Here is a 26,392-nt window from a genome sequence, read left to right on the forward strand (position 1 = left end):
GAGCCATATAAAATATCCACCAACTAATTACTTAGGCCACAGGCCACTTTAGAAAATAACTGAAAATTTCAACCTTCAAATCTTCTCTTAGGAGTGCATTATACCTTATGTTTTTACTTTATTCAATGTATTTTTACAGTAGCTTATAGTTTCTAAACAAAACCCTTTTATCAGTTATACTTTATAGTAACAATTTCTTGATGACACATGGAAATTACTGTAATCAGTAAACTGTGCGAATTAGATATAAGGAGCAGACAGCATGCAACAATTCTCACTTAAGGAATGTAATCTTATTAAACTTAAGAATGACTTTTTACTTTTCTTTTTGTATCTTTTTCCTCTTCTTAATAGCAAAGCAATGAAGGGAGGTTATCAACCACTGGAAGACTTGGAGAAATCAGGAAGAAACAGAATTATGACAATAAGCAAAACTAGAACTCTGAATAGGAAAAGGAAGAAGGATTGGAAACTGGTGCATGTATGTGCAAGTATCGAAGTCAATGGGGTAAACTAAGAATTTTTTGCCATTCTCACACATAACGCTGCAGGTACCCTGAGGAATGGCGTCATGGGCATGAGAGGAGCATGGGTTCTTTCATTTGTTAACTACTGTGACACACTAAGCAACAGTTTCTACGTTTAGGAAAACTTCATCCTTACTTCTAAATAGACTCACACAGACATTCCTCCCAGTTTCTCAAAGGTGTTTTGTTTATAAGCTCTGCAGACTCAGACAAAAGAACGTCTTCCTCATGAAGGAAAACTCTGGGTCAGAAAACAGCATCATAAAGAGCCCAGATGAGAATGGGTACCATAAATACAAAAAGGCACCCATCTGGACAATATGTGATTTCCTCCAGGTATATTCAGCAATTTGACTGTAATGTAGAAAAGGAGAAGCTGAGCTGCAATTCTGACACAGGAATGGCATCTTGAAAACAAGGAAGAGGACACTGGTGACACCATCCCTTAAAAGGATGGTAATGAACTTCAGGTTCAACGAAGAAAGATATACTTTAAGTACAGGACTCACAGACTCAGAGAAAGTGAAGATGTCAGGATCTGTAGGTCTCAATGAGGTTAAACAGAGAGCAATGTCCATTAAGTAGGTCAAGGAGTGAGAAAGCTGAAAGGTTAAAGTCAGAGTAGGAAAATGAAATACAAGATTTAGAAGTAGGAAAGCTCCAGTGACAGCAAAATCTAGGTGAGAATATGGGAATGGAGTGTTAGAAGATACTGGAGTTAAAATAAAAATTTTATTAGTTGAGATGTAAGAATTAAGAGATACCCCAAAATGACTGCACAGATCAATGTTGCAAGACTGTAAACCAGCTGCCAAAGCTCCTGATAATATTGAGGACTGCTCTCAGTCCTTGTTGATACTTACCTTGTGGTCCAATTTCATCACCTAGAAGCTTGTAAAGAATGCAGAATCTAAGCCCCAACCCCAGGCCTACTGAATAAGAATTTGCATTTTAACAAAAACTCCAGGTGGTTTGTGGATAGAGTCAAGTTTAAGAGCTTAGTAGATAATAGATACAGGTATATAGTTAAAAGATCATAGAAAAGACCAAAGTAGAAAGTACATGGTCGCATTGCACGAGCTTTGAAAGAGAAGGGAGATTTTGTTATTGAATGGATAAAGAACATTGGTTTCATAGCACCAGTGGCAAATTAGGTAAATTCTAACAGTATCTCTAGAGCTTAAGAATTCAGAGTAAATAAGGGCTATATCTATTTTTTTTTTTTTGATGTGGTTTTCCTATCCCCTTCTGCTACATTTCTGTCTTTATTTTAGGTTGCCTCCAATTTCTTTTATAACAATATAGGATATTTTAAAAATCAATTGAAAAAAAAAGTTCATATATATATATATACATGTGTGTGTATATATATCCATTCATGCACATCCCATTCTCTAACCTGATTAACTTACCAATTTACTGTTTGCAAAAACTCTACATTTATCTATCCAATCGTGTTAACATATCAACTCCATATATAACAGAAATATTCTTTGCCTGGCCCCCAAAATTTAGAAACTGAACATAAGTGATCACATGTTATATTAACAGACTTTCCCATTTTCTCCCTGAAACTCTACATTATAAGACAGGAAATGGATGAACCTATTCACCAAAACATAATTTTGAGGAATATGTATTTGTAAATCACTATCAGAAAGACTTCAATGAAACAAAAATTGGAAATATTAGTTCATTTTAAACACATTTCTTCACATGGGAAATATAAAACCTCATTTCTAATCAACTAAGAACTAACAACTCTGCTTTAAGTACTACCAGAGATGTTGGAATTTTATAATAATTCCTCTCTTCAGACAACAGATGACACAATTCTGCCTTGGACTATCCAGATTATCATTGTCTTCTTGGCGTAAGAAAATGTATAGAGATAGATAATTTAAATCTACTCCTCAAAGTGCCTGGGAGTATACAAAATAACAGAATATAAAATAAGAACAGGAGCAGGAATAAGAGGAACTGTTGAGCAGCTCCCCCCATCCCTCTTTTATTTGAATCTGAGATCACAAAGTTTAGTCTGTAGAAAGGAAAAGTTCACATGGCAAAATCATCATCACAGCTCTAGAAGGTTGTAGCCTCTAGTGAAGAAACTGTCAATGACTGAACAACCCATACAACTAGCCACCTCTTATTTCAGCCCTCTAATTAGACTTTAAAATTCTGTTCATACCTGACAGAGCTCCCATTTCATTTGTGATATAGCCTGAAGGTAAAAGAAGTAAAAATAATTAAGTGAAACTAAACATATTAAATAACTTTTTCACTGAGTTATAAGTAGGTACAGCTATTTTTTAATTTGTTTATTGAGAATTTAAAAGCACCCAAATTCTCAAGTGTTATATATAAAAGTAACCATGCAAAATTTCTAGAAGGTCAGCACTTAATTATTAATTTCTTAAGTAAAAATTGAGCTAGCAAATGAAAAATGAAGAACATTTGCAAAGAAAGAATAATAAAGTTGGAGATGGAAGGTTATGAGTTCAAATTGCTTATACAGTTTTTCATAAGGGAAGAAAGAAGTGATTCAACTATGAAGTTCAAGAAACATAAACAGAATAATTTAATCACTATTGTAATGAGTGCTGAGTATATATTAATGAAAAGACATGTAAGTAGAATGATTATGGAGATCACTGTCAAAGATTAGGGTAATGATCATACATACAGTCACTTGATTTACAACCAAGGTGCCATTGTAACGAACTGTTGGAACAACTCAATATCCATATGGAAAATAAAATTAATCTTCACCCTTATTTCACATTATTTTAAAAGTTAATTTGAAGGGATCATAGCTGTAATGTGAAAGCTGAAATAATCAAACTTGTGGAGAAAAATACATGGGAATATTTTTGTGAAACTAAAGCCTAGTTTTTGAAAAGATAAATGGAACTGGTTAAGAAAAAAAGAGAGATATAAATAAATAAAATCAGAAATGAATGAAGAGGCATTACAACTGATAATAGAAATGATAAGGATCATAATAAACTACTCGGAACAATTATATGCCAATATTAGACAGCCTAGAAGAAATGGCTAAACATACAACCTACTAAGACCAAATTTTAAAGAAAAAAGAAATATGAACAGACCCAGTGCCATTAGTAATCAAAAACCTTCCAACAAAGAAAGTCCAGGATCAAATAGCTTCACTGGTGAAATCTATCAAATATTTAAAGAATTATTACCAATGATTCTCAAATTCTCCCAAAAAACAAGATGGGAGAACACTTACAAATTCATTTTTCCATGCCAGCATTGCCCTGATACCAAATTAATCAAGGACACCATAAAAAAAGAAACTTACAGGCTAATATTCCTAAGGTAGATGTAAAAGTCCTCAACAAAATATTAGCAAACCAAATTCAACAGTATATTAAAAGGATTATACACCATAATCAAGTGAGATTTATTCCTGGGATGCAAGGATGGTTCAATTTCCACAAATCAATGTGAAATGAAGGATAAAAATCACATGATCATCCCAATACAGAAAAAACATTTAACAAAATGCAACACCTATTCATGATAAAAACTCTCAACGAACTGAGTTTAGAAGGAATGTACCTCAACATAATATATACCATATACTATAAGCTCACAGCTAACATCATAGTCAATGACAAAAAGCTGAAAACTTTTCCTCTAAAAGCAGGAACAAGGAAAGGATGTCCATTATCACCACTTTTGTTCAACATAGTGCTGGAAGTCCCACCTAGAGTGATTAAGCAAGAAAAAGAAACATAAAGCATCCAATTTGGAAAAGAAGAAGTAAATTGCCTCTGCTTGCAAATGACATGATGTTATATATAGAAAACCCTAAAAACTCCACCAAAAAAAATGGTTAGAACTAATAAACAAATTCAACAAAGTTGCAGGACACAAAATCAAAATACAAAACTGAGTTGCATATCTATACATGAACAACAAACTATTAGAAAGAAAACTAACAATTCCATTTAAATAGCATCAAAAGCAATAAAAAACTAAAGAATAAATTTAACCAAGGAGATAAAAGATCTGTACACTGAAAAATATAAAATTTTTATGAAAGAAGTTGAAGACATAACAGAAAGATATTCCCTGTTCATAGATTGGAAGAATTAACATTATTAAAATGGCCATACTACCTAAAGCACGCTACAGATTCAGTGCCATCTGGACAGTTCCTCATGAAAAAGAGAGAAACTGGACCTCCATCTTACACCATATAAAAAATCAACTCAAACTAGATTAAAGAATTGAAAGCAGACATTAAACTGTAAAATTCCCACAAGACATAAGGGGGAAAGCTTGCTCCTCAATGGTCCTGGGAATGATTTTTTTGATTTAACACCAAAGCAAAGGAAACAAAAGCAAAAAGAAACAAGGGGGAATATGTCAAACTGAAAACCTTTGCTCAGCACAGACCATCAACAAAATGAAAATGTAACTTATGGAATGGAAGAAAATATTTCCTAACCATATACCCAATAAGGAGTTATACCCAAAATGGACAAGAGCTCATATAACTCAATAGTAAAAAAAAAAAAGTTTCAAAATAGGCAAAGGATTTGAATAGACACTTTGCCAAAGATGACATACATGAAAAAAGTAAGAAAAAGTATGAAAAAGTAGCCTCAAGTTTAAGGACAAGTAAAACTGATAAATATTTTTAAAAGTCATATACTAGAGTAGACCTTAAGTGTTCTTACTGCACACTTCAAGAAAGATCATAACTATGTGAAGTAATGGATGTTTTAATTAACCTGTGTTAAGCATTTCAAAGTATAAGTATACCACATCAACACACTGTTCACTTTAAAAATATACAATTCTTTTTTCAATTATGCCTCAGTTAAGCTGAAAAATAAATGAATATAAATATACATGTATGTATGTATAAATAAATATTAATCAGTCATATAATGGTTACCTCTGAGAGTGAGCACTGAGTGGGAAGGCCCAAGAATCTCCTAGTATTAAAAATGTTCTAGATCTAATCTGGATAGCAGTTATGCAGGTATGTATGATTTATTAAGATTAGTGAAATCGTATACACCTCAGTCTTGAATAAGTAGTTTTTAAAAGGTATTTTTAAAGTTAGGATGGTAAAAAAAAAAAGTGTCAAGAAAAATCAGAAGGAAAAAGTAACATCATGTATGGCTGCCCAGTCCTTTACAGCAAAAATTTGGTTTTACATATTAAAAAAAACTCTCTGCAATACACACAAAAAAATTTATACAAATATTTATAATGGGGAGGAAAAACAAAACCAAAAGTACTGAATTTCTAACAATGGGGAAAAGTTGGGAAGACTGAGTTATATATGCTCACTCTGAAATAACAAGTAACTATTTAGTGAGAGAATGTTTTATGTGCGACTGTAACAGTTATGAAGCATGCCTCAGATATTTATCACACAAGTGAAATATAAAGAAGTGATGTGCCTTCCTGACTGTCCAAGAATATGAATGTATATCCACCCTGATTTTTAACACCAGGGAAGCAGTTCTGCTTCTCAGTTAAAAAGAATTAAGGGAAGACATCTATGCAACAGAGACAGAATAGAAAGATACTGTTCTGCTGGACTCTTCTGTTATTTAAACCATGCATCCAAATATCTTTATTCCCTGGTTCAGATACCACTTGTGACATCAAACAAAGTAACAGTGACAGCATCTAATCCACAATTTTCCTGCTTCTTGAGGCAGCTAATAGTTGCCTTTGACACGTTCTTCTTGGTTTACTATCAATTGAAAAATATCAACTTAATATATATTCACTTTATATGGAAACGTACTAGCTCTCGCAAAATTAACAAAAATGACAAAGAAATTGTTCTCAATATCTAAAGTAATGGTTCTCAATCAGGTGCAACTTTGACCTCATCCCCATCCCAAGACATTGGCAATATCTGGAGAAAATTTTAACTGTCACAAGTGGGGCTGCTATGGGTATCTAGTGGATAGAATTCAGATATGCTACTAAACATCTGTGCACAAGACAGTTCCCATCTCCTCCCAACAAAGTATTACCCAGTCTAAAATGTCAATAGTGAAGTTGAACGATGTGGACCAACAGTTGCCATGGCAGAGACTAAAATTTTGTCACTGGATCATCCCTGACATGTCTTCTTAGCTATAATCTGGAGGTCAAAGGCTTCATTTACTGAGAGTAGAAAGCATTCATAAAAAAGGGACAGCTACAGAAACCCTGGGTATGTATAAAACCATTCCTGGAGACTTACCTGTGACTGAGGAAAATAGTATTCCTGCTACAACATACGATATCTTTGATTGTAAATAATACACAATATCTATTTAAAATGAGGTAATCAAAGCAATATTCAGAGGAACATTTATGGACTTAAGCATATTAATGATTCAAATAAGACTCAACTAAAAAAATGAGAAAATAATAACAAACCTTGAAAAGGAAAAGGGAAGTCACTTAAAAATGAAGAAATTTATGACACACAAAAATCTAAAGGCTGGAGACTTAACATTGATGATAAATCATTACAAAGATATTTTAAGAGAAAAAATTACAGACCAATAACTCTCATGAACATAGAAAATCCTTAAAGTATGAGAAAACAAATCAACCAAAATATAAAAATGATAAAGCATCATAAAAAAGAGAGATTTCATCTCAGGAATAAAAGTTGGATTAACTCAGAAAAAAAATGCAATTTGTCACAGCAGAATAAAGGAGAAAAACATATGATCATTTTAACAGAAGCAGAAAAAACATTAGACAAAATTCAATACCCATTATTAATAATACCTCTCAGCAAAGTAGAAATAGAACTATCTGAAGCTGATGGATGATATCCATGAAAAAACTACAGCTAACATTATACTTAATGGTAGATATAAAATCTAACTCCCCAAACATCAGGAACAAGATGAAGAAATCAACTCTCACCACTTCTATTCTACATTGTACTGAAAATTATAGTCAGAGAAATAAGTTAAGCAAAAGAAAAGGTATAAATATTGAGAATTCAAAACTTCTTCACTCCTAGACGACATTATTACATATGCAGAAAACCCTACAGAATCTACAAAAATTGCTAGAATAAATTATTTTAGGATGTAGTAGGATACAAGGTTAATATACAAAACTCAAGTATATTTCTGTATATTAGCAATACATAATTAAAATTAAATTTAAAACATCTAAATATAAGCCTAACAAATATGTGCAAGCTTATTAAACTACAAAATAATACTGAGAAAAAAATTTAAAAGACCTAAATAAATGGCAAGATACATAACGTTCAATATTATTATGGCAATTCTCTCCAAAATAGATTCCACACAATCCCCAGCAAAATTCCAGCAAACTTTTTAAAGAAACTAACATGCTGATTCTAAAATTTATGAAAATGTACATGAAATAAAATTACCAAAACAATCTTTAAAAAGGAACAAATCCAGAAGCCTTACATCATAGCAATCAAAATTATGCAGTTGATGTGAGGCAGATCACAGAATAGAGAAGCCAAAACAGACACCCCCCCACAACGACCAACCCACAAACACAGTCTGTCTGTCTGTCTGTCTATCTATCTATCTATCTATCTATCTATCTATCTATCTATCTATCTATCTATCTATCTATCTATCTATCTATCTATCTATCTATCTATCTACCATCTATCATACATATATACATACTTTTCTTCCAAGGCTTCTAGTCAACAAAATAGAAGAAAATGTCTTCTTAGATTTAAGTGCTAGAAAGCTGGACATCCCATATGGAAAAAAAAACACAAAAAACAACTTTTTTCTCACACCATACACAAAAAGTAATGTGAGGTGAATCACAGTCTAAATAGAACATCCAGAACCAAAATTAAAAACAACCCACCCATCAAAAGACTGTTTAAAATATGATTAGGCAAGCCAGAAACTGAGAAAATATTTCTCTCTCCCTATATTTATATGAAATATATTAAATATATGACTCCTATCTTGAATGTAAAGAAATCTTACAAATCAACAATGAGAAATAATCACTTAACATGAGCAAAAGAATGAACAGATTCTTCAAAAAAGAAGGTATTCAAATAGCTAATAACCACATATAAAGAAGCTCACTTTTTTTGGTCCTCAGAGAAATGCAAACACAAAACACAATAAGATCACGACACTCTTACCAGGATGGCTAAGATCAGTAAGAATGACAGCACCAAGAATGGCAAGAAGGTAGAATAAATGGAACTCACATATGCTGATGGGAGTATAAAATGATACAGCCCCTTTGGAGAACACTTTGGTAGTTTCTTATAAAGTTAAATGTGTTACCTACCCTAAAACTCAGCAATATCATTCCTAGACATTAACCCAGGAGAAATACAAAACACAAATGCACAAAATATTTTATTCATAAACCAAAAAGAGAAAAAGCAAGAGAGACAGTCCAACTATCTATCAAGAGAGTAAATAAACAAATTGAGGCATTTTCATATGATGAAATATTATTCAGAAATAAAAAAGAACTAGTATTTAGTATGCACATACAATACAAACAACATTGATAAATCTCAAAAACTTTATGCTGAGCAAAGGTAAGAACAACCTATGATTTAAAAAATTCAGAAAGTGGTTACCCCTGGGAGTTGGGAGGGGAACTGACTAGAAAGGGGCATAAGGAAAGCTTCTGTTGCAATGGAAGTGCTCATTATCTTGTTTTGGGTGTTGGATACTTGATGTGTGCACTTGATATTAGAAAGTCTACAAAATGTTCACTTACCATCCTTGAATCTTATATGTAAATTTACTTTGATTTAAAAAAAACAAAACCTGTAACTCAATAAAACCACAAGCATTTTTTTCTCAAAAAAGACCAATAAAATAAGACAAAACTGACAAGTCTCATTTTTTTAAAAATTGGAAACACAAGGGATTTAACAACTCTGAAAGTTTTGATAAAAGAATACTAAGTATATCACACCAGTAATTTTACTAGATGAAACTAGAAATTAATAAAACTGACACAGGAAGAGGTAGAAAACCTCAATGAATAAATAAGAAATATATGTAGACAGAAAACAAACAAAGACCAACTCATACACCAAAAGGCACTTGGTCCTAACAGTTTTGTGGAAGAGTTTTTCCAGTGTGGAAACAAACACAAAAAAAAGGAAAATGAAATCCTACATTTAAAAACTGATGTAATTAGTCCAGCAGGGCATGAACGGAATATGATCCTAGAAATGTAAAATTGCTATCAAAAAAACTATTAATGCAGTTCATTAAATTAAGCAGTTAAAAAAAGAAGGAAGTAGAGTGAGGTCAGCATAAGAAGTAAGAGAACTACAGTCTGGGTCCAGCTTCCTTTTAACACGAACAACTAGAAATCAGGGTTAGCTTGAAGTACAAATTCATCCTTAGTTTATATTATAAATTTGAGTTGTGAATAAGATTCAGAATATGTTTTAATAATGTTCTTTTCTAAGGAAGCCTAGAAAAGGAAGTAGTGCAACTCTTGTTATCCTCAATGATAAGACAATACTACCTGCAATAATAGATAATTGCCACAGTGCTAACTATTTTGATTCTGGGCTTTCAAAGCACAGGGCATTTCTAAGAATTTGATCTCTAAGCTGTTCAGTTACAAGCTATTTTTTGTTATTTGTTATTAATGTATGATTGATATACACTCTTACGAAGGTTTCACATGAAAAAACAATGTGGTTACTACATTTACCCACATTATCAAGTCCCCACCCATACCCCAATGCAGTCACTGTACATCAGTGTAGTAAGATGCCACAGATTCACTCTTTGCCTTCCCTGTGCCACACTGTTTTCCCTGTGATCTCTCACAACACATGTACTAAAACCCCTCCATCCCCTTTTACAGCCCTCCCCACCCGCCCAACCACACCCTTCCCCTTTGGTAACCACTAGTTCCTTCCTGGAGTCTGAGTCTGCTGCTATTTTGTTCCTTCAGTTTTGCTTCATTGTTATACTCCACAAAGGAGGGAAATCATTTGGCATTTGTCTTTCTCCGCCTGGCTTATTTCACTGAGCATAATATCCTCCAGCTCCATCCATGTTGTTGCAAATGGTAGGATTTGTTTCTTATTGCTGAATAGTATTCTATTGTGTATATGTACCACCTCTTCTTTATCCATTCATCTACTGATGGACACTTAAGTTGCTTCCATATCTTGGCTATTGTAAATAGTGCTGCGATAAACATAGGGGTCCATATGTCTTTTTGAATCTGAGAAGTTGTATTCTTTGGGTAAATTCCAAGGAGTGGGATTGCCAGGTCAAATGGTATTTCTGAAAGGGCAAGCTCCCAGATTCTATTTCAGCCAAGTGGGACCCGGATCCTACCTCAGCCAATAAGGACCTGGATCATACTTCAGCCAATCGGAGCTTGGTCTCTCTCCTCTCCAGTCAGCAAAGAGCTCACCCACCACCCTTAGACCCTGCCAATTGACCAGAGCCACAACCTATCACCCCACCAACTACCCCTAGATCTAGCCAATCAGCCAGAGCCACGACCATCACCCCATCAACTGCCCTAGAACCCCATAAAACCTTTGTGGTATTGAAACTTGCTCTCTTTCTCTGGCATCTTGCCACTGCATTGGTGTAGATGAGAGATTGAGCTCAAGCCAGCTCAAATAAAGGCTCTTTGCTTTTGCATCGGTGTTGGCTCCTTGGTGGTCTTCTGGGATTCGCGACTTTGGGCACAACATGAGGGGGCTCATCCAGGATCCCAGAGACCCCCAGGACTTCTGATCCGGAGAGCCCTGTGCCGGCTGGTGAGCGCACTCAGTTATTTGTCTGTCCTTGTCTACCTGTGTCTCACTCTGTCTTAACCTGTGTCTCACTGTTTTTGTTTGCAAGCAAGCCTGTATAAGCCTGTAGGAGCTCCAATCTGTATCTGGATCGGCACTGACATAGGCGGATGCACTGGCGGGTCACCGACCATGGGTCTTGGGAGACGAGACGTCCCTTGCCCCTGTCTGGAGGACGAGGTCCTCATCTGTGAGGAAAGTCAGCTGCCGCTGCAGTCCAACAGGCCCTCAACTTACTTTCAGTTTTGCCTCCGCGGCCGCGGCAGACTCTTCTCTGTAGGTGCATGTTTGTTGTTTGTCGTTTTTGTCTTAGTCTTGTTGACAGAAAAATGGGACAGACTCAGATGACCCCCTTGTCTCTCATGACAGACCATTTTTCTCAGACATTAGGGAGAGAGCTCACAATTTGAGCACGGACATCAGGAAGAGAAAATTTCGTGTTTTCTGCACCTCGAGTGGCCATCCTTTAACGTTGGCTGGCTGCCGGAGGGAACATTTAATCCAACCACTCTTTTACAGGTTAAAGATATCAGGGGAAGAGCTAACAACCTCAGTGTGGAAGTCCAGAAGGGTTGGTGGCAGACTTTTTGTTCTAGTGAGTAGCCAGTTTTCAGTGTCAGATGGCTGCCAAAAGGGAACCTTATCATTATGTCTCAGTCTGTATGTTTGTGTGTCTAAGTGTGTAAGTGAAAATATCTTTCTACTTCTGGATGGTATTAATGAAATTGATTTAAAGACAAGCACTTGTGAATATTGGGCATTCTAAAACTTCCAGAAAATCTGATACAAAAATGTTAAGCATTAATGCTAATTTGGGTTTGCCTGAGGCGTGCATATCCTTATAGGTATCAGCTGCCAAAGTTTACCTAAGGTCATTTAAGTCATGTTATCTGCTAAATCTTTAAAGAATTAAATGCTTAAAGGCTTGGCGTTGTCTAATATTCAGTACAGGTCTTGTAAGTAATCTAGTATAGTTGTTACGAATGAGTGAACTAAATGAGTGTGGCAAGTGAACACCTGTTTAATTGTGTGTTACACTGTGTATACCTACCTGCAGCCTGAGAATCTTTGTAGTAACCTAAAATCTTAAAGTTTTGCTAAGTTGATATACTTTATGTTTAGTGAGAGATTGTGCTGTAAAGCTCATAGTTACAGAAATTATAAAATGTTCATAAATTTGTCAATCTAAAGAATGCTAGTGTAACAGTTTACAATAGCCTGCTTCTCAGTGTTCACTAGAAATTAAGGTACCTAATGATTTTAAGTTCTAATTAAAACTACTTAAAGTAATAAGGAAAACATTTCTGCATGCTAAAGAACGTGTCTTTTCATAAAAGAAAGTAACTTTATTGTAAAGTACAGCTGTTTATTTAGAAAGAAAAATCTAAATATAAGAAGAAGGTTGTAGAAAGCTTTGGAAGAATTTAATATGGTCATGCTATATAAAATTAAAGCAAATGAATCTTGGTATCGAGTACACAGCAAAATTGGAATTTTGTTTTCAGTTAAAAAGACAAAGTTTTCTTAAACTGTTAGTCTGCTCTTAATGTTGAAAGATTGAAAAAGGCTTTCTAATTGTTTTATCAAAGAAGTTTCTCATGCTTAAAGTCTCAATGAGTTGTCTGAGTATTTAAGAAAATTACATCTTAATATTAAAAAGACTAAAAGCTGAAGTTTGCTAACAACTGTGTAAACTTCTTTATTTGCCTTTGAGGTATTTTGTCATTCTGGTTAAATAGATAAGTATCGCTTCATAGCAACCTATAATACTATTTAAGCAAGTGCCAAATAAACTTTCTTCTGACAACTTCCCAAAATCAAATTCAAAAAGGTACTTTTACCTCTAGTTAACTCTGATATTTTCCAGAGGGCCCCTGGAACATGTCAGAGGAATTTTTTTTCTCATTGGAGAAAGTATTTGACTAACTTGGCTTATTTATCTGATATATACTTACCTGCTTAACTACCTGGAAAGTACTGTCAAAGGGAATGATGCTAAACTTTGTTACTGAATGTTTTTTTTGTTACAGAAATATCCGAATTTCCTTATGTCTACTGTCTAGCAGTAAGTTCTCATCAGATCTTTAACCATTGTTATTTGTAAGTCTTTTGCCATTTATAGTCACTGTTTTATTACTCCTACACTAGTAAAGAACTAGATTTCAGCAGAACAGGTATTGGTTATATAGGATTAAGTGAACTAAATGAAGATGGTTTTGTGACTTTTTGTTTCAGATGTTGCTGATAAAGTGTTTTAAGCTTTTTCTCTTAAGCTGACAACAGTTTCATGAATGACAATACCTTTATAAGCAGAATTGAAACATTTATCTTTCTTTCTACCTGACCCCTCAAGAATTTAAAAGCTTTCAGTATTTTAATGTTTCAGGGCAGTATGTTTATTTACATAAGTTCAATAAGAGCCTGCATTCCTTGTAAGAGGACCAATTAAAAACACAGGTTATACTACCAAGGCTTTGACTGGAATGTCATACCTGAGAAACACGTGCATAAACTCAGATATGGACAGCTTTAAGGAACTAAGGTTGACTTTATAAAGCCAACAAAGCCCCTTGGAAGAACTGGCCTGGTACGTTGCTTACAGAGTTCCCAGCAGCCTTACCAGGTGAGTAAGGAAGGTCACTTCCTGGCAGGCACAGGAACTTCAAGAAGAGAGGAATTCATCCAAATCTACAGGTACTGCAGACAAAACGTGATGGTAAGTCTGGCTTGGCTGTCTGGCCTCAAGAGGCCTTTAAAAGTTCAATCTGAAATTCCTTACAAAAAGTTCCAGCAAGGCACGTTTAAAAGAGCCTATATAATCAATTGCTCTTCTTGCTGCACTTATGCAAATAATCAAGCCAAATCTTAATTGTTTTCTTAATCTGGCTAATTCTAATAAAAATAAGGGTGATTTTAGATAAAAGTGTTGTTTCAATAATGCTGTCTTATCTATACTAAATCCTAATATCCAGAATTCTAGTTTCCCCATAATACCTGACTATGATTCTCAATTAGAGTCTTCATATTTCTAGTTCTCCTATTCAGCCATGCATTCTTAATCTCATCAAGTTTGTCCTTCCAGAAAAGAAAATCAAACTCCAGATGTTGCTACTTAACCTAATCACACAATCTGTTTTATCTTGCCTAGAAGCCACAAAACTGCAAATAGTAATAGAAATGAAACCCAGAATAGAAGTGCCAACCTTCTGAGGCCCTCTCAACTGACCAGTGATAGAGACCTAGCTGCACCCTTTACTGCGCTCCCTCTCAGCACAAAACAGGCAGAGTGGTCATCGTCCCTTTTCCCTAGCAGCAGCTAGGGTCTCCATCTGTAGAGGGGAGAATGAGACAGGGACCACAGTCTTACACAGAATGAGGTGAGAGACTCTGGAGAAAGCAAGGCAGGATATTTGCAATCAGAGCAATGCTGGACCCCCCCCCCCCACTAAAACTTGTTGAACATTAAGCTCTAAAATCATTCTTCAGTGAGATCAGTTAATCTTCCCCAGATAAAGAAGAGTAGCACATGTTTTATTATGCTAATCATTTGTAATCGTGTATAAGATTCACTTTAGAATACTAAATGGCCCAGGCCTATGTGCTGTCTTCCCTCCTTCAGATCTGACTAGGTAATTTTGCAAGCTGAGCAATTGACTTAGCATGCAGACCCAGCTGTAGATGGCATAGTAAAATGCAGGTTTCTTTAGCAAATAGACAATATCTCAGCCCACCTTAGAGGATGGACACGCAGTCTTTTGATGTGTGCCCGAACCAAGGCGCCAGTGTCCCAGAGAGAAATTAACGCAGGAAATTATCTTTAATATTCAAGGACCCCTTGCCATCCTACTCCTTTTACTAACCCTTGGGCCCTGTATCATCAACAGGCTGGTCCAGATTCTCAGAGACCACGTGGGGGCCTTCCAACTGATAGTCCTCTGTGCTCAATACAAGCCCCTAGTAATCTTGTTACCTTTAGACCATGTATCCTCAATAAACTGATAACTTTTATTAAAGATAGAATTAATACAGTCCAGCTAATGGTGCTAAGAAAACAGTATCAGCCTTTATCTCCTTACAACTGCAAAACCTTATTAGACCCATGATTGGGTCCCTTCTTAGGATCCAGAGAAAGGGGGGAATGAAAGGGCAAGCTCCCAGATTCTATTTTGGCCAATTGGGACCCGGATCCTACCTCAGCCAATCAGGACCTGGATCCTATTTCACCCAATCAGAGCTTGGTCTCTCTCCTCTCCAGTCAGCAAAGAGCTCACCCACCACCCTTAGACCCTGCCAATTGACAAGAGCCACAACCTATCACCCCACCAACTACCCCTAGATCCAGCCAATCAGCCAGAGCCACGACCATCACCCCACCAACTGCCCTAGAACCCCATAAAACCTTTGTGGTATTGAAACTTGCTCTCTTTCTCTGGCATCTTGCCACTGCGTTGGTGTAGATGAGAGATTGAGCTTGAGCTAGCTCAAATAAAGGCTCTTTGCTTTTGCATCGTTGTTGACTCCTTGGTGGTCTTCTGGGATTCGCGACTTTGGGCACAACAATTTCTATTTTTAGTTTTTTGAGGAAACTCCATATTGCTTTCCACAATGGTTGAACTAGATTACATTCCTACCAGTAGTGTAGAAAGGTTCTCCTTTCTCTGCATCCTCACTAGCATTTGTTGTTCTTAGTCTTTTCGATGTTGGCCATCCTTACTGGTATGAGGTGATATCTCAGTGTGGTTTAAATTGTATTTCCCTGGTGATTAGTGATGTGGAGCATCTTTTCAGGTATCTGTTGGTGATCTGAATTTCTTCTTCGGAGAACTGTCTTTTCATATCCTCTGCCCATTTTTTAATCAGGTTATTTGCTTTTTGGGTGTGGAGGTGTGTGAGTTCTTTATATATTTTGGATGTTAACCCCTTATCTGATATGTCATTTACAAAAATATTCTCCCATACTGTAGGATGCCTTTTTCTTCTGTTGATGGTGTCCTTTGCCATACAGAAACTTTTTAGTTTGATGTAGTCTCCTGTGTTCATTTTTGCTTTTGCTTCCCTTGCTCGAGGAGATGCGTTCAGGAAGAAGTTGCTCATGCTTATATTCAGGAGATATTTGCCTATGTTGTCTTCTAAGAGTTCTATGGTTTCATGACTTACATTCAGATCTTTGATGCATTTTGAGTTTACTTTTGTGTATGGGGTTAAACAATAATTCAGTTTCATTCTCTTGCATGTAGCTGTCCAGTTTTGCCAATGCCATGTGTTGAAGAGACTATCATTTCCCCATTTTATGCCTATGGCTCCATTATCTTATATTAAATGACCATATATGGTTGGGTTTATATCAGGGTTCTCTAGTCTGTTCCACTGGTCTATGGGTCTGTTCTTGTGCCAGTACAATATTGTCTTGATTACTGTGGCTTTGTAGTAGAGCTTGAAGTTGGGGAACATAATCCCCCCAGCTTTATTCTTCCTTCTCATTGCTTTGGCTATTCAGGGTCTTTTGTGGTTCCATACGAATTTTAGAACAATTTTCTCTAGTTCGTTCAAGAATGCTGTTGGTATTTTGATAGGAATTGCACTAAATCTGTAGATTGCTTTAGGCAGAATGGCCACTTTGACAATATTAATTCTTCCTATCCATGAGCACGGGATGTGTTTCCATTTATTGGTATCTTCTTTAATTTCTCTCATGAGTGTCTTGTAGTTTTCAGAGTATATGTCTTTCCAGTTACAGGCTATTTGACAGCAGTCTTTGAACCTCTCTTGGGTATGTATTCATTCCTGGTACTTATCTTGAAATCTGTCAAATATCATTTAGTAAATGTTTTCATTAAATGACTGAATGGAGGAAGGGAAGAAGTTATAGCAAAAACAAAATGCTGAGCAATCTAAGGACTAAGCTAAATGAGTAAAAATTCATTAACATAAACTATTCATTTTAGAAGTGATGATAAAGCTTAGAGGCACAAAGAAACTAATGTGACTAAATCAAATTTATTATATTAAGTTAAATATGGAATTTGGATTTCAAGCTGGCTGTCTCAATTTCCACTCCTTGAATTGAATGTCTATGTCTCTTAGCCTCTTTAGCTTTTTTACTTTTTACCATTCCACATTGCATTATGGATTGTTTCCTTTAACCTATGTTTTAGTCCACTTATTCTCTTTTCAGGTTTTATCTAATCTGATGTTAAACCAAATAATGTTTTAAATTGTGGATTTTTCAGTTTTAGAATTATTTGGTTCTTTTTCAAATCTGCTAGGGAATTTGTTCTAGTTTCCAGTTCCTTGCTGAATTTTCATTGTTAGTTTTATTTCTTTAAACAAAAGCAACCTTAGTTTTTTATAGTCCATGTCTAATAATTTTAATAATTCTATCATCTCATCATCACTGAGTCTATTTCCCTTACCTGCTGTATCTGCTAGTTCTTACTCAAGGTGACTTCTGTCTTGATTATCTTTGCCTGAATGCTGGACAGTTTGAAAAATACTTCTTTGAAAAAATAAACTGAAATATTGGATAATAACATCCTCTTCCATAGAGACCCTTCATTTGCTTCAGTTAGAGTTACCAATCCAAGACCATCTTGATCCAAGTTCTAGACTTTCCTGTAATAGCAGATGCTGGGAAATAGAACTGCAAGTTTTTAGGAGGTTAAATTAGCATCACCTCACTCCTACCCTGAGCACTCGCAGTACGTTGTCTTTCCAGCTCAGAGTAAAGGCAGACTACTTTTGGCTCCTCACGTTTTGACTTATACCTTTTAGTCTTCTGAAACACATGAAAGCAGAATTCAGCTTCAAATCTCATAAGGCTATGGTCAACAATTATCCTTAGAACAAAAAGTATTTTGAAAAAATGGGTTTATTTCCATATCTCATCTCCAAGATGCATGCAAAACTGTTTTTTCATATTTTATCCAGCTGCTTTACTTTTCTTTAACAGAAGTGCCCACAGTGCCACTGTATAAACATATTTTTGTTCTCAATCATTGAATATTGGTAAACTGGGATAAAAAGAAACGTACTTGGGGAGGCGGAGACAAGATGGTGGCATGAGTAGGACAGTGGGAATCTCCTCCCAAAAACATATATCTTTTTGAAAATACAGCAAATATAACTATCTCTAAAAGAGAGACCAGAAGATACAGGACAACAGCCAGACTACATCCACACCAAGGAGAACCAAGCACCTCACGAAGGTGGTAAGATACAACCCCCGGCCCAGCAGGACACGAGTGCCCCACACCCCAGCTCCCAGAGGGAGGAGAGGAGTAGGAGCGGGGAGGGAGAGGGAACCCAGGACTGCTAAACACCCAGCCCCAGCAATCTGCACCCAGAGTGCAGACACACAGTAAGAGGAGCATGGGAAACTAGTGAAATGGGACAGTAAAAACCTGTGAGCGGGTCCCTGTAGCCAGGACCCCTGGGACAAAGAAAAGCAAGTGCTTTTTCAAAGTCTTAAAGGGACAGGGAACAGATAGCTGTATGGAAGCACCAGGGGACACTTAGCCCAGAGGCTAGGAATCCTGGGGAACTCTGGGCACACTAACCCCATGGGCAGCAGCTCTGAGACCCCTCATGGTGATAAACAGCCCCCTGCCCATTACCCCTCCAGCACAGCCCTGCCATACCAGAGCAGCCGCCTGAGGCTGGCAACGCCCACAGCAAGGGAGCTTCCTCCATTGTGGCTGGGCAAGAAACAGAGACCCAGTCTATGCACAACTGCCCAACACAAGCCACTAGGGGTCACCGTTGTCCCAGTATAGAAAGGCCAGTAGTAAGTGGAAAGGGTCTTGGGTCTCCCAGCTGACAGATGAGTCAACAGCATACTACTGCATCTATCAACATGAAAAGGCAAAAAAATTTGATCCAGACTTGACTAACTCAGACATCTTCCACATCTTCCCTGGAGAACGAATCTGGGGAGATAGATTTAGCCAATTTTCCTGAAAAAGAATTCAAAACAAAAGTAATAACCATGCTGATGGACTTGCATAGAAATATGCAAGAACTAAGGAGGGAGAATACAGAAATAAAACAATCTCTGGAAGGACTTCAAAGCAGAATGGAAGAGATGCAAAAGACCACTAAAGGACTTGAAATCAGAGAATAGGAACGCAGAAAAGCTGACGCAGACAGAGATAAAAGGAAACCCAGGAATGAAAGAATATTAAGAGAACTGTGTGCCCAATCAAAACAGAACAATATTCACATCATAGGAGTACCAGAAGAGACAAAAAGGGATGGAAAGTGTCTTTGAAGAAATAATTGATGAAAATTTCCTAAAACGGGGGAGGAAATGGCCTCTCAGACCATGGAAGCCACAGAACTCCCATGACAAGGGACTGAAGGAGGTCAACATGAAGACACATAATAACTAAACTGGCAAAAATCAAAGACAAGAACAGAGGCAGCTAGAGAGAGAAAAAAGGTCACCTACAAGGGAAAACCCATCAGGCTATCATCGGACTTCTCAACAGAAACCTTACAGGCCAGAAGTGAATGGAATGATATATTTAATGCAATGAAACAGAAGGGCCATAAACTAAGAATACGGTATCCAGCACAATTATCATTTAAATATGAAGGGGGGATTAAACAATTCCCAGACAAGCAAACGCTGAGGGAATTAGCCTCCCACAAACCACCTCTACAGGGTATCTTACAGGAACTGCACTAGATGGGAACACTCCTAAAAAGAGCACAGAACAAAACACCCAACATATGAAGAATGGAGGAGGAGGAATAAGAAGGGAGAGAAATAAAGAATCACCAGACAATGTTTATAATAGCTCAATCAGCAAGTTAAGTTAGGCAGCAAGATAGTAAAGAAGCTAACCTGGAACCTTTGGTAACTACTAACTTAAAGCCTGCAATGGCAATAAGTACATATCTTTCAATAGTCACCCTAAATGTAAATGGACAGAATGCACCAATCAAAAGACACAGAGTAATAGAATGGATAAAAAAGCAAGACCCATCTATATGCTGCTTACAAGAGACCCACCTCAAACCCAAAGACATGCACAGACTAAAAGTCAAGGGATGGAAAAACATATTTCAGGGAAACAACAGCGAGAAGAAGGCAGGTGTTGCAATACTAGTATAAGACAAAATAGACGTCAAAACAAAGAAAGTAACAAGACATAAAGAACGACATTACATAATAATAAAGGGCTCAGTACAACAAGAGGATATAACCATTATAAATATATATGCACCCAATACAGGAGCACCAACATATATGAAACAAATATTAACAGAATTAAAGGAGGAAATAGAATGCAATGCATTCATTTTGGGAGACTTCAAAACACCACTCACTCCAAAGGACAGATCCACCAGACAGAACACAACTAAGGACACAGAGGCACTGAACAACACACTGGAACAGATGGACTTAATAGACATCCATAGAACTCTACTTCCAAAAGCAACAGGATACACATTCTTCTCAAGCGCACATGGAATATTCTCCAGAATAGACCACATACTAGCCCACAAAAAGAGCCTCAATAAATTCCAAAATATTGAAATTCTACCAACAAATTTTTCAGACCACAAAGGTATAAAACTAGAAATAAATTCTACAAAGAAAACAAAAAGGCTCACAAACACATGGAGGCTTAACAACATGCTACAAAATAATCAATGGATCAACGAACAAATCAAAATAGAGATCAAGGAATATATAGAAACAAATGACAACAACAACACTAAGCCCCAACTTCTGTGGGATGCAGCGAAAGCAGTCTTAAGAGGAAAGTATATAGCGATCCAGGCACACTTGAAGAAGGAAGAACAATCCCAAGTGAATAGTCTAACATCACAATTATCGAAACTGGAAAAAGAAGAACAAATGAGGCCTAAAGTCAGCAGAAGGAGGGACATAATAAAGAAGAAATAAACAAAATTGAGAAGAATAAAACAATAGCAAAAATCAATGAAACCAAGAGCTGGTTCTTTGCAAAAATAAACAAAATAGAAAAGCCTCTAGCCCAACTTATTAAGAGAAAAAGAGAATCAACACATATCAACAGAATCAGAAATGGGAACAGAAAAATCACGACAGACTCCACAGAAATACAAAGAATTATTAAAAACTACTATGAAAACCTATATGCCAACAAGCTGGAAAACCTAGAAGAAATGGACAACTTCCTAGAAAAATACAACCTCCCAAGACTGAGCAAGGAAGAAACACAAAAGTTAAACAAATTACGAAAAAAGAAATTGAAACGGTAATCAAAAAACTACCCAAGACCAAAACCCCAGGGCCGGACGGATTTACCTCAGAATTTTATCAGACACACAGAGAAGACATAATACCCATTCTCCTAAAAGTTTTCCAAAATATAGAAGAGGAGGGAATACTCCCGAACTCATTCTATGAAGCCAACATCACCCTAATACCAAAACCAGGCAAAGACCCCACCAAAAAAGAAAATTACAGACCAATATCCCTGATGAATGTAGATGCAAAAATACTCAATAAAATATTAGCAAACAGAATTCAAAAATATATCAAAAGGATCATACACCATGACCAAGTGGATTCATCCCAGGGATGCAAGGATGGTACAACATTCGAAAATCCATCAACATCATCCACCACATCAACAAAAAGAAAGACAAAAACCACATGATCATCTCCATAGATGCTGAAAAAGCATTTGACAAAATTCAACATCCATTCATGATAAACACTCTCAGCAAAATGGGAATAGAGGGCAAGTACCTCAACATAATAAAGGCCATATATGATAAACCCACAGCCAACATTATACGGAACAGCAAGAAGCTGAAAGCTTTTCCTCTGAGATTGGGAACAAGACAGGGCTGCCCACTCTCCCCACTGTGATACAACATAGTACTGGAGGACCTAGCCACAGCAATTAGACAAAACAAAGAAATACAAGGAATTAGATTGGTAAAGAAGAAGTTAAACTGTCACTATTTGCAGATGACATTATATTGTACATAAAAAACCCTAAAGACTCCACTCCAAAACTACTAGAACTGATATCGGAATACAGCAAAGTTGCAGGATACAAAATTAACACACAGAAATCTGTGGCTTTCCTATACACTAACAATGAATCAATAGAAAGAGAAATCAGGAAAATAATTCCATTCACCATTGCATCAAAAAGAATAAAATACCTAGGAATAAACCTAACCAAAGAAGTGAAAGACCTATACCCTGAAAACTACAAGTCACTCTTAAGAGAAATTAAAGGGGACACTAACAAATGGAAACTCATCTCATGCTCGTGGCTAGGATGAATTAATATCGTCAAAATGGCCATCCTGCCTAAAGCAATATACAGATTTGATGCAATCCCTATCAAATTACCAGCAACATTCTTCAACGAACTGGAACAAATAATTCAAAAATTCGTATGGAAACACCAAAGACCCCAAATAGCCAAAGCAAGCCTGAGAAAGAAGAATAAAGTAGGGGGGATCTCACTCCCCAACTTCAAGCTCTACTACAAAGCCATAGTAATCAAGACAATTTGGTACTGGCACAAGAACAGAGCCACAGACCAGTGGAACAGATTAGAGACTCCAGACATTAACCCAAATATATATGGTTAATTAATATTTGATAAAGGAGCCATGTATGTACAATGGCAAAATGACAGTCTCTTCAACAGATGGTGCTGGCAAAACTGGACAGCTACATGTAGGAGAATGAAACTGGACCATTGTCTAACCCCATACACTAAAGTAAATTCAAAATGGATCAAAGACCTGCATGTAAGTCATGAAACCATAAAATTCTTAGAAAAAAACATAGGCAAAAATCTCTTAGACATAAACATGAGTGACCTCTTCTTGAACATATCTCCCCAGGCAAGAAAACAACAGCAAAAATGCACAAATGGGACTATATCAAGCTTCAAAGCTTCTGTACAGCAAAAGACACCATCAATAGTACAAAAAGTTACCCTATAGTATGGGAGAATATATTTGTAAATGACAGATCCCATAAAGGCTTGACGTCCAGAATATATAAAAAGCTCACATGCCTCAACAAACAACAAACAAATAACCCAATTAAAAAATGGGCAGAGGAACTGAACAGACACTTATCTAAAGAAGAAATACAGATGGCCAACAGACACATGAAAAGATGCTCCACATTGCTAATTATCAGAGAAATGCAAATTTAAACCACAATGAGGTATCACCTCACACGAGTAAGGATGGCTGCCATCCAAAAGACAAACAACAACAAATGTTGGCGAGGTTGTGGAGATACGGGAACCCTCCTACACTGCTGGTGGGAATGTAAATTAGTTCATCCATTGTGGAAAGCAGTATGGAGGTTCCTCAAAATGCTCAAAATAGACTTGCCATTTGACCCAGGAATACCACTCCTAGGAATTTACCCTACGAACGCAGCACTCAAGTTTGAAAAAGACAGATGCACCCCTATGTTTATCACAGCACTATTTACAATAGCCAAGATAATGGAAGCAACCTAAGTGTCCATCAGTAGATGAATGGATAAAGAAGATGTGGTACATATACACAATGGAATATTATTCAGCCATAAGAAGAAAACAAATCCTACCATTTGCAACAACATGGATGGAGCTGGAGGTTATTATGCTCAGTGAAATAAGCCAGGCGGAGAAAGAGAAATACCAAATGATTTCACTCATCTGTGGAGTATAAGAACAAAGGAAAAACTGAAGGAACAAAACAGCAGCAGAATCACAGAACTCAAGAATGGACTAACATGTACCAAGGGGAGAGGGACTCGGGAGGATGGGTGGGTACGGAGGGATAAGGGGGGTAGAAGAAAGGGAGTATTATGATTAGTATGCATTATGGGGGGGTGGGAAAAAGGGGAGGACTGTACAACACAGAGAAGACAAGTAGTGATTCTACAACATTTTGCTATGCTGATGGACAGTGACTGTAAAGGGGTTGTTGGGGGTACCTGGTATAGGGGAGAGCCTAGTAAACATAATGTTCTTCATGTAAGTGTAGATTAAAGATAACAAAAGAAAAGAAAGAAAGAAAGAGAAGGGGGATTACTCCTTGATAGGATAAAGCTAACTGTAAATTAACAATTAATGCATGCTTTAAATATCCTTAATTTTGATCACTTAAAGGGTGTCAGATGATCGGCTATGGATGTACACTTTTCTGATAATATTCCTTTCTCTTAAAAAAAAAAGCAGTTCCTGTATGGTGACCTCCAATGAGTTCTACACAATGGTATAAAGGGCATCAAAAGTGTGGGCAAAGGGTCTGTTTGTGTTTATACAGAGGATCAAAGCCTAATTTGGCTACCCAGAAAATGAACTAAGATACAATATGAAGAAGAACTTCCAACATCAGCACTCTCTGGAAGAGACATACCAGAAGATGATCATCAAAAAACCTCAACAAAGATCCAGGCGATGCTGCAGTTGTAGCTGCATTCATTCCACTGGTTCCTGGACTTGCCATTGGAATGAAGAAGATATCTAAGCTGGCCTGTGCATACAGTAAAACAACAAATTTGACTGGATCTATACTGTTGGAACTCAACCAAGAATTAGGAGAAGTTGCAAGTTGCAGCGCTCCAAAATCTTGCGACTACAGACTATCTACTGTTAAAAGAACATAAGGGATGTGAACACTTCCCAGGAATGTGTTGTTTTAATTTGTCTGATTTTTCTCAAACTATTCAAATTCAGTTAGACAATATCCATCATATCATTGATAAGTTTTCACAAATGCCTACGGTGCCTAACTGGTTTTTTTGGTTTCACTGGAGATGGCTGGTAATTGGAGGTCTGCTTTGGTTATGTAGCTGTATTCCTATTATGTTAATATGTGTACACAATTTAATTAGTAGTTTAAAACCTATACATGCTTATGTTACTCTACAAGAAGATACGTCAAAGAAATAGTCAATCTTCCCATGTTTTCTTTCGTCTGCTACTTCTATAGCTTTTCTTCTTCCTTCCTAATTGCAACCCTTAAGTAGAATTCGTGCCTCATAACGAAATTACCGAGTATCATAATCCTTCCAAGTGGTAAAGACACCTCAAGACAAATGCTGGGCATAAAAGCCACAGGGCATAAATCTGCAAAGAAGTAAAAAGCTAACCTTTTCAAACAATATGGCTTCTCTCTCACTTACTAACTTTACATTTCCCCGTATGGCCCCGGAAGATGACTGGTTAGCCAGAGACGGGTAAGATTCCTCAAGGGAGGAAGAACCTAAGACAGGCACAGTCACAGGGGCGCCATCAGGTGAGAAATTGGGGATCAACAGAGGTGAGGCTTAGAACCCCATCCCCCCTGTTTTGAGAGAAATCTTCTACATCCGTGGATGTTTTGTTGCCCTGGTCTAGCTTGGATTAATACTTAGTCTATAGGCACACACCTTATCCTCTACATTTGCCCTCTTACAGGACTAAACTATGTTTTCTACCTTTATCTTGCATCTACCTAGCACTTCAGCATTTTATTAAAAACAATAATAATAATAATAACAATAATAATAAGGGAGAAATGTGGGATTCACATATAAATCAAGTATAAAAATCAAACAAATAATATTCATATTTGATCTGATTGTTTATAGTTCATAATGCGTGATCAAAACTGAAAGTTTCTGTGATGACTGTCCTTGCACTGCTCACCATGTAAGAACTTATTCACTATGTAAGAATTTGTTCACCATGTACGAACTTGTTTGTTATGCTTCAGAAGATTGGAGACTGTTGAGAACTAGGCTTGGGGTTGATTAATGAGTGTGCATTGAGTCCCCTATACAGAATTTTATTGTTGTTAACAACCACTTGATCAATAAATATGAGAGATGCCCTCTCAAAAAAAAAAAAGTCATATGGAAACACCAAAGACCCTGAATAGCTAAAGCAATCCTGAGAAGGAAGAATAAAGTGGGGGGGAATCTCACTCCCCAACTTCAAGCTCTACTACAATGCTACAGTCATCAAGACAATTTGGTACTGGCACAAGAACAGAGCCACTAATTGAACAGAATAGAGACTGCAGA

The 26,392-nt window shown here is 36.6% G+C and overlaps 1 protein-coding gene across 9 annotated transcripts in view; it reads right to left on the reverse strand.

The window, feature by feature from the left end:
• The window catches only part of NUBPL (NUBP iron-sulfur cluster assembly factor, mitochondrial), a 259,893-nt gene that overhangs the window by 117,595 nt on the left and 115,906 nt on the right, over positions 1-26,392 (reverse strand). For 8 of the 9 annotated variants that reach the window (XM_073211389.1, XM_073211392.1, XM_073211388.1 and 5 more), the window contains exon 7: positions 2,719-2,751. The exons of the other annotated variant lie outside the window; for it this stretch is intronic. In XM_073211389.1, the coding sequence (XP_073067490.1) occupies positions 2,719-2,751 (33 nt within the window). The remainder of the gene's footprint in view (positions 1-2,718; positions 2,752-26,392) is intronic. 9 annotated transcript variants of the gene reach the window in all.

Source organism: Manis javanica, chromosome 8, assembly GCF_040802235.1.
Source record: "Manis javanica isolate MJ-LG chromosome 8, MJ_LKY, whole genome shotgun sequence".
NCBI lineage: Eukaryota > Metazoa > Chordata > Mammalia > Pholidota > Manidae > Manis > Manis javanica.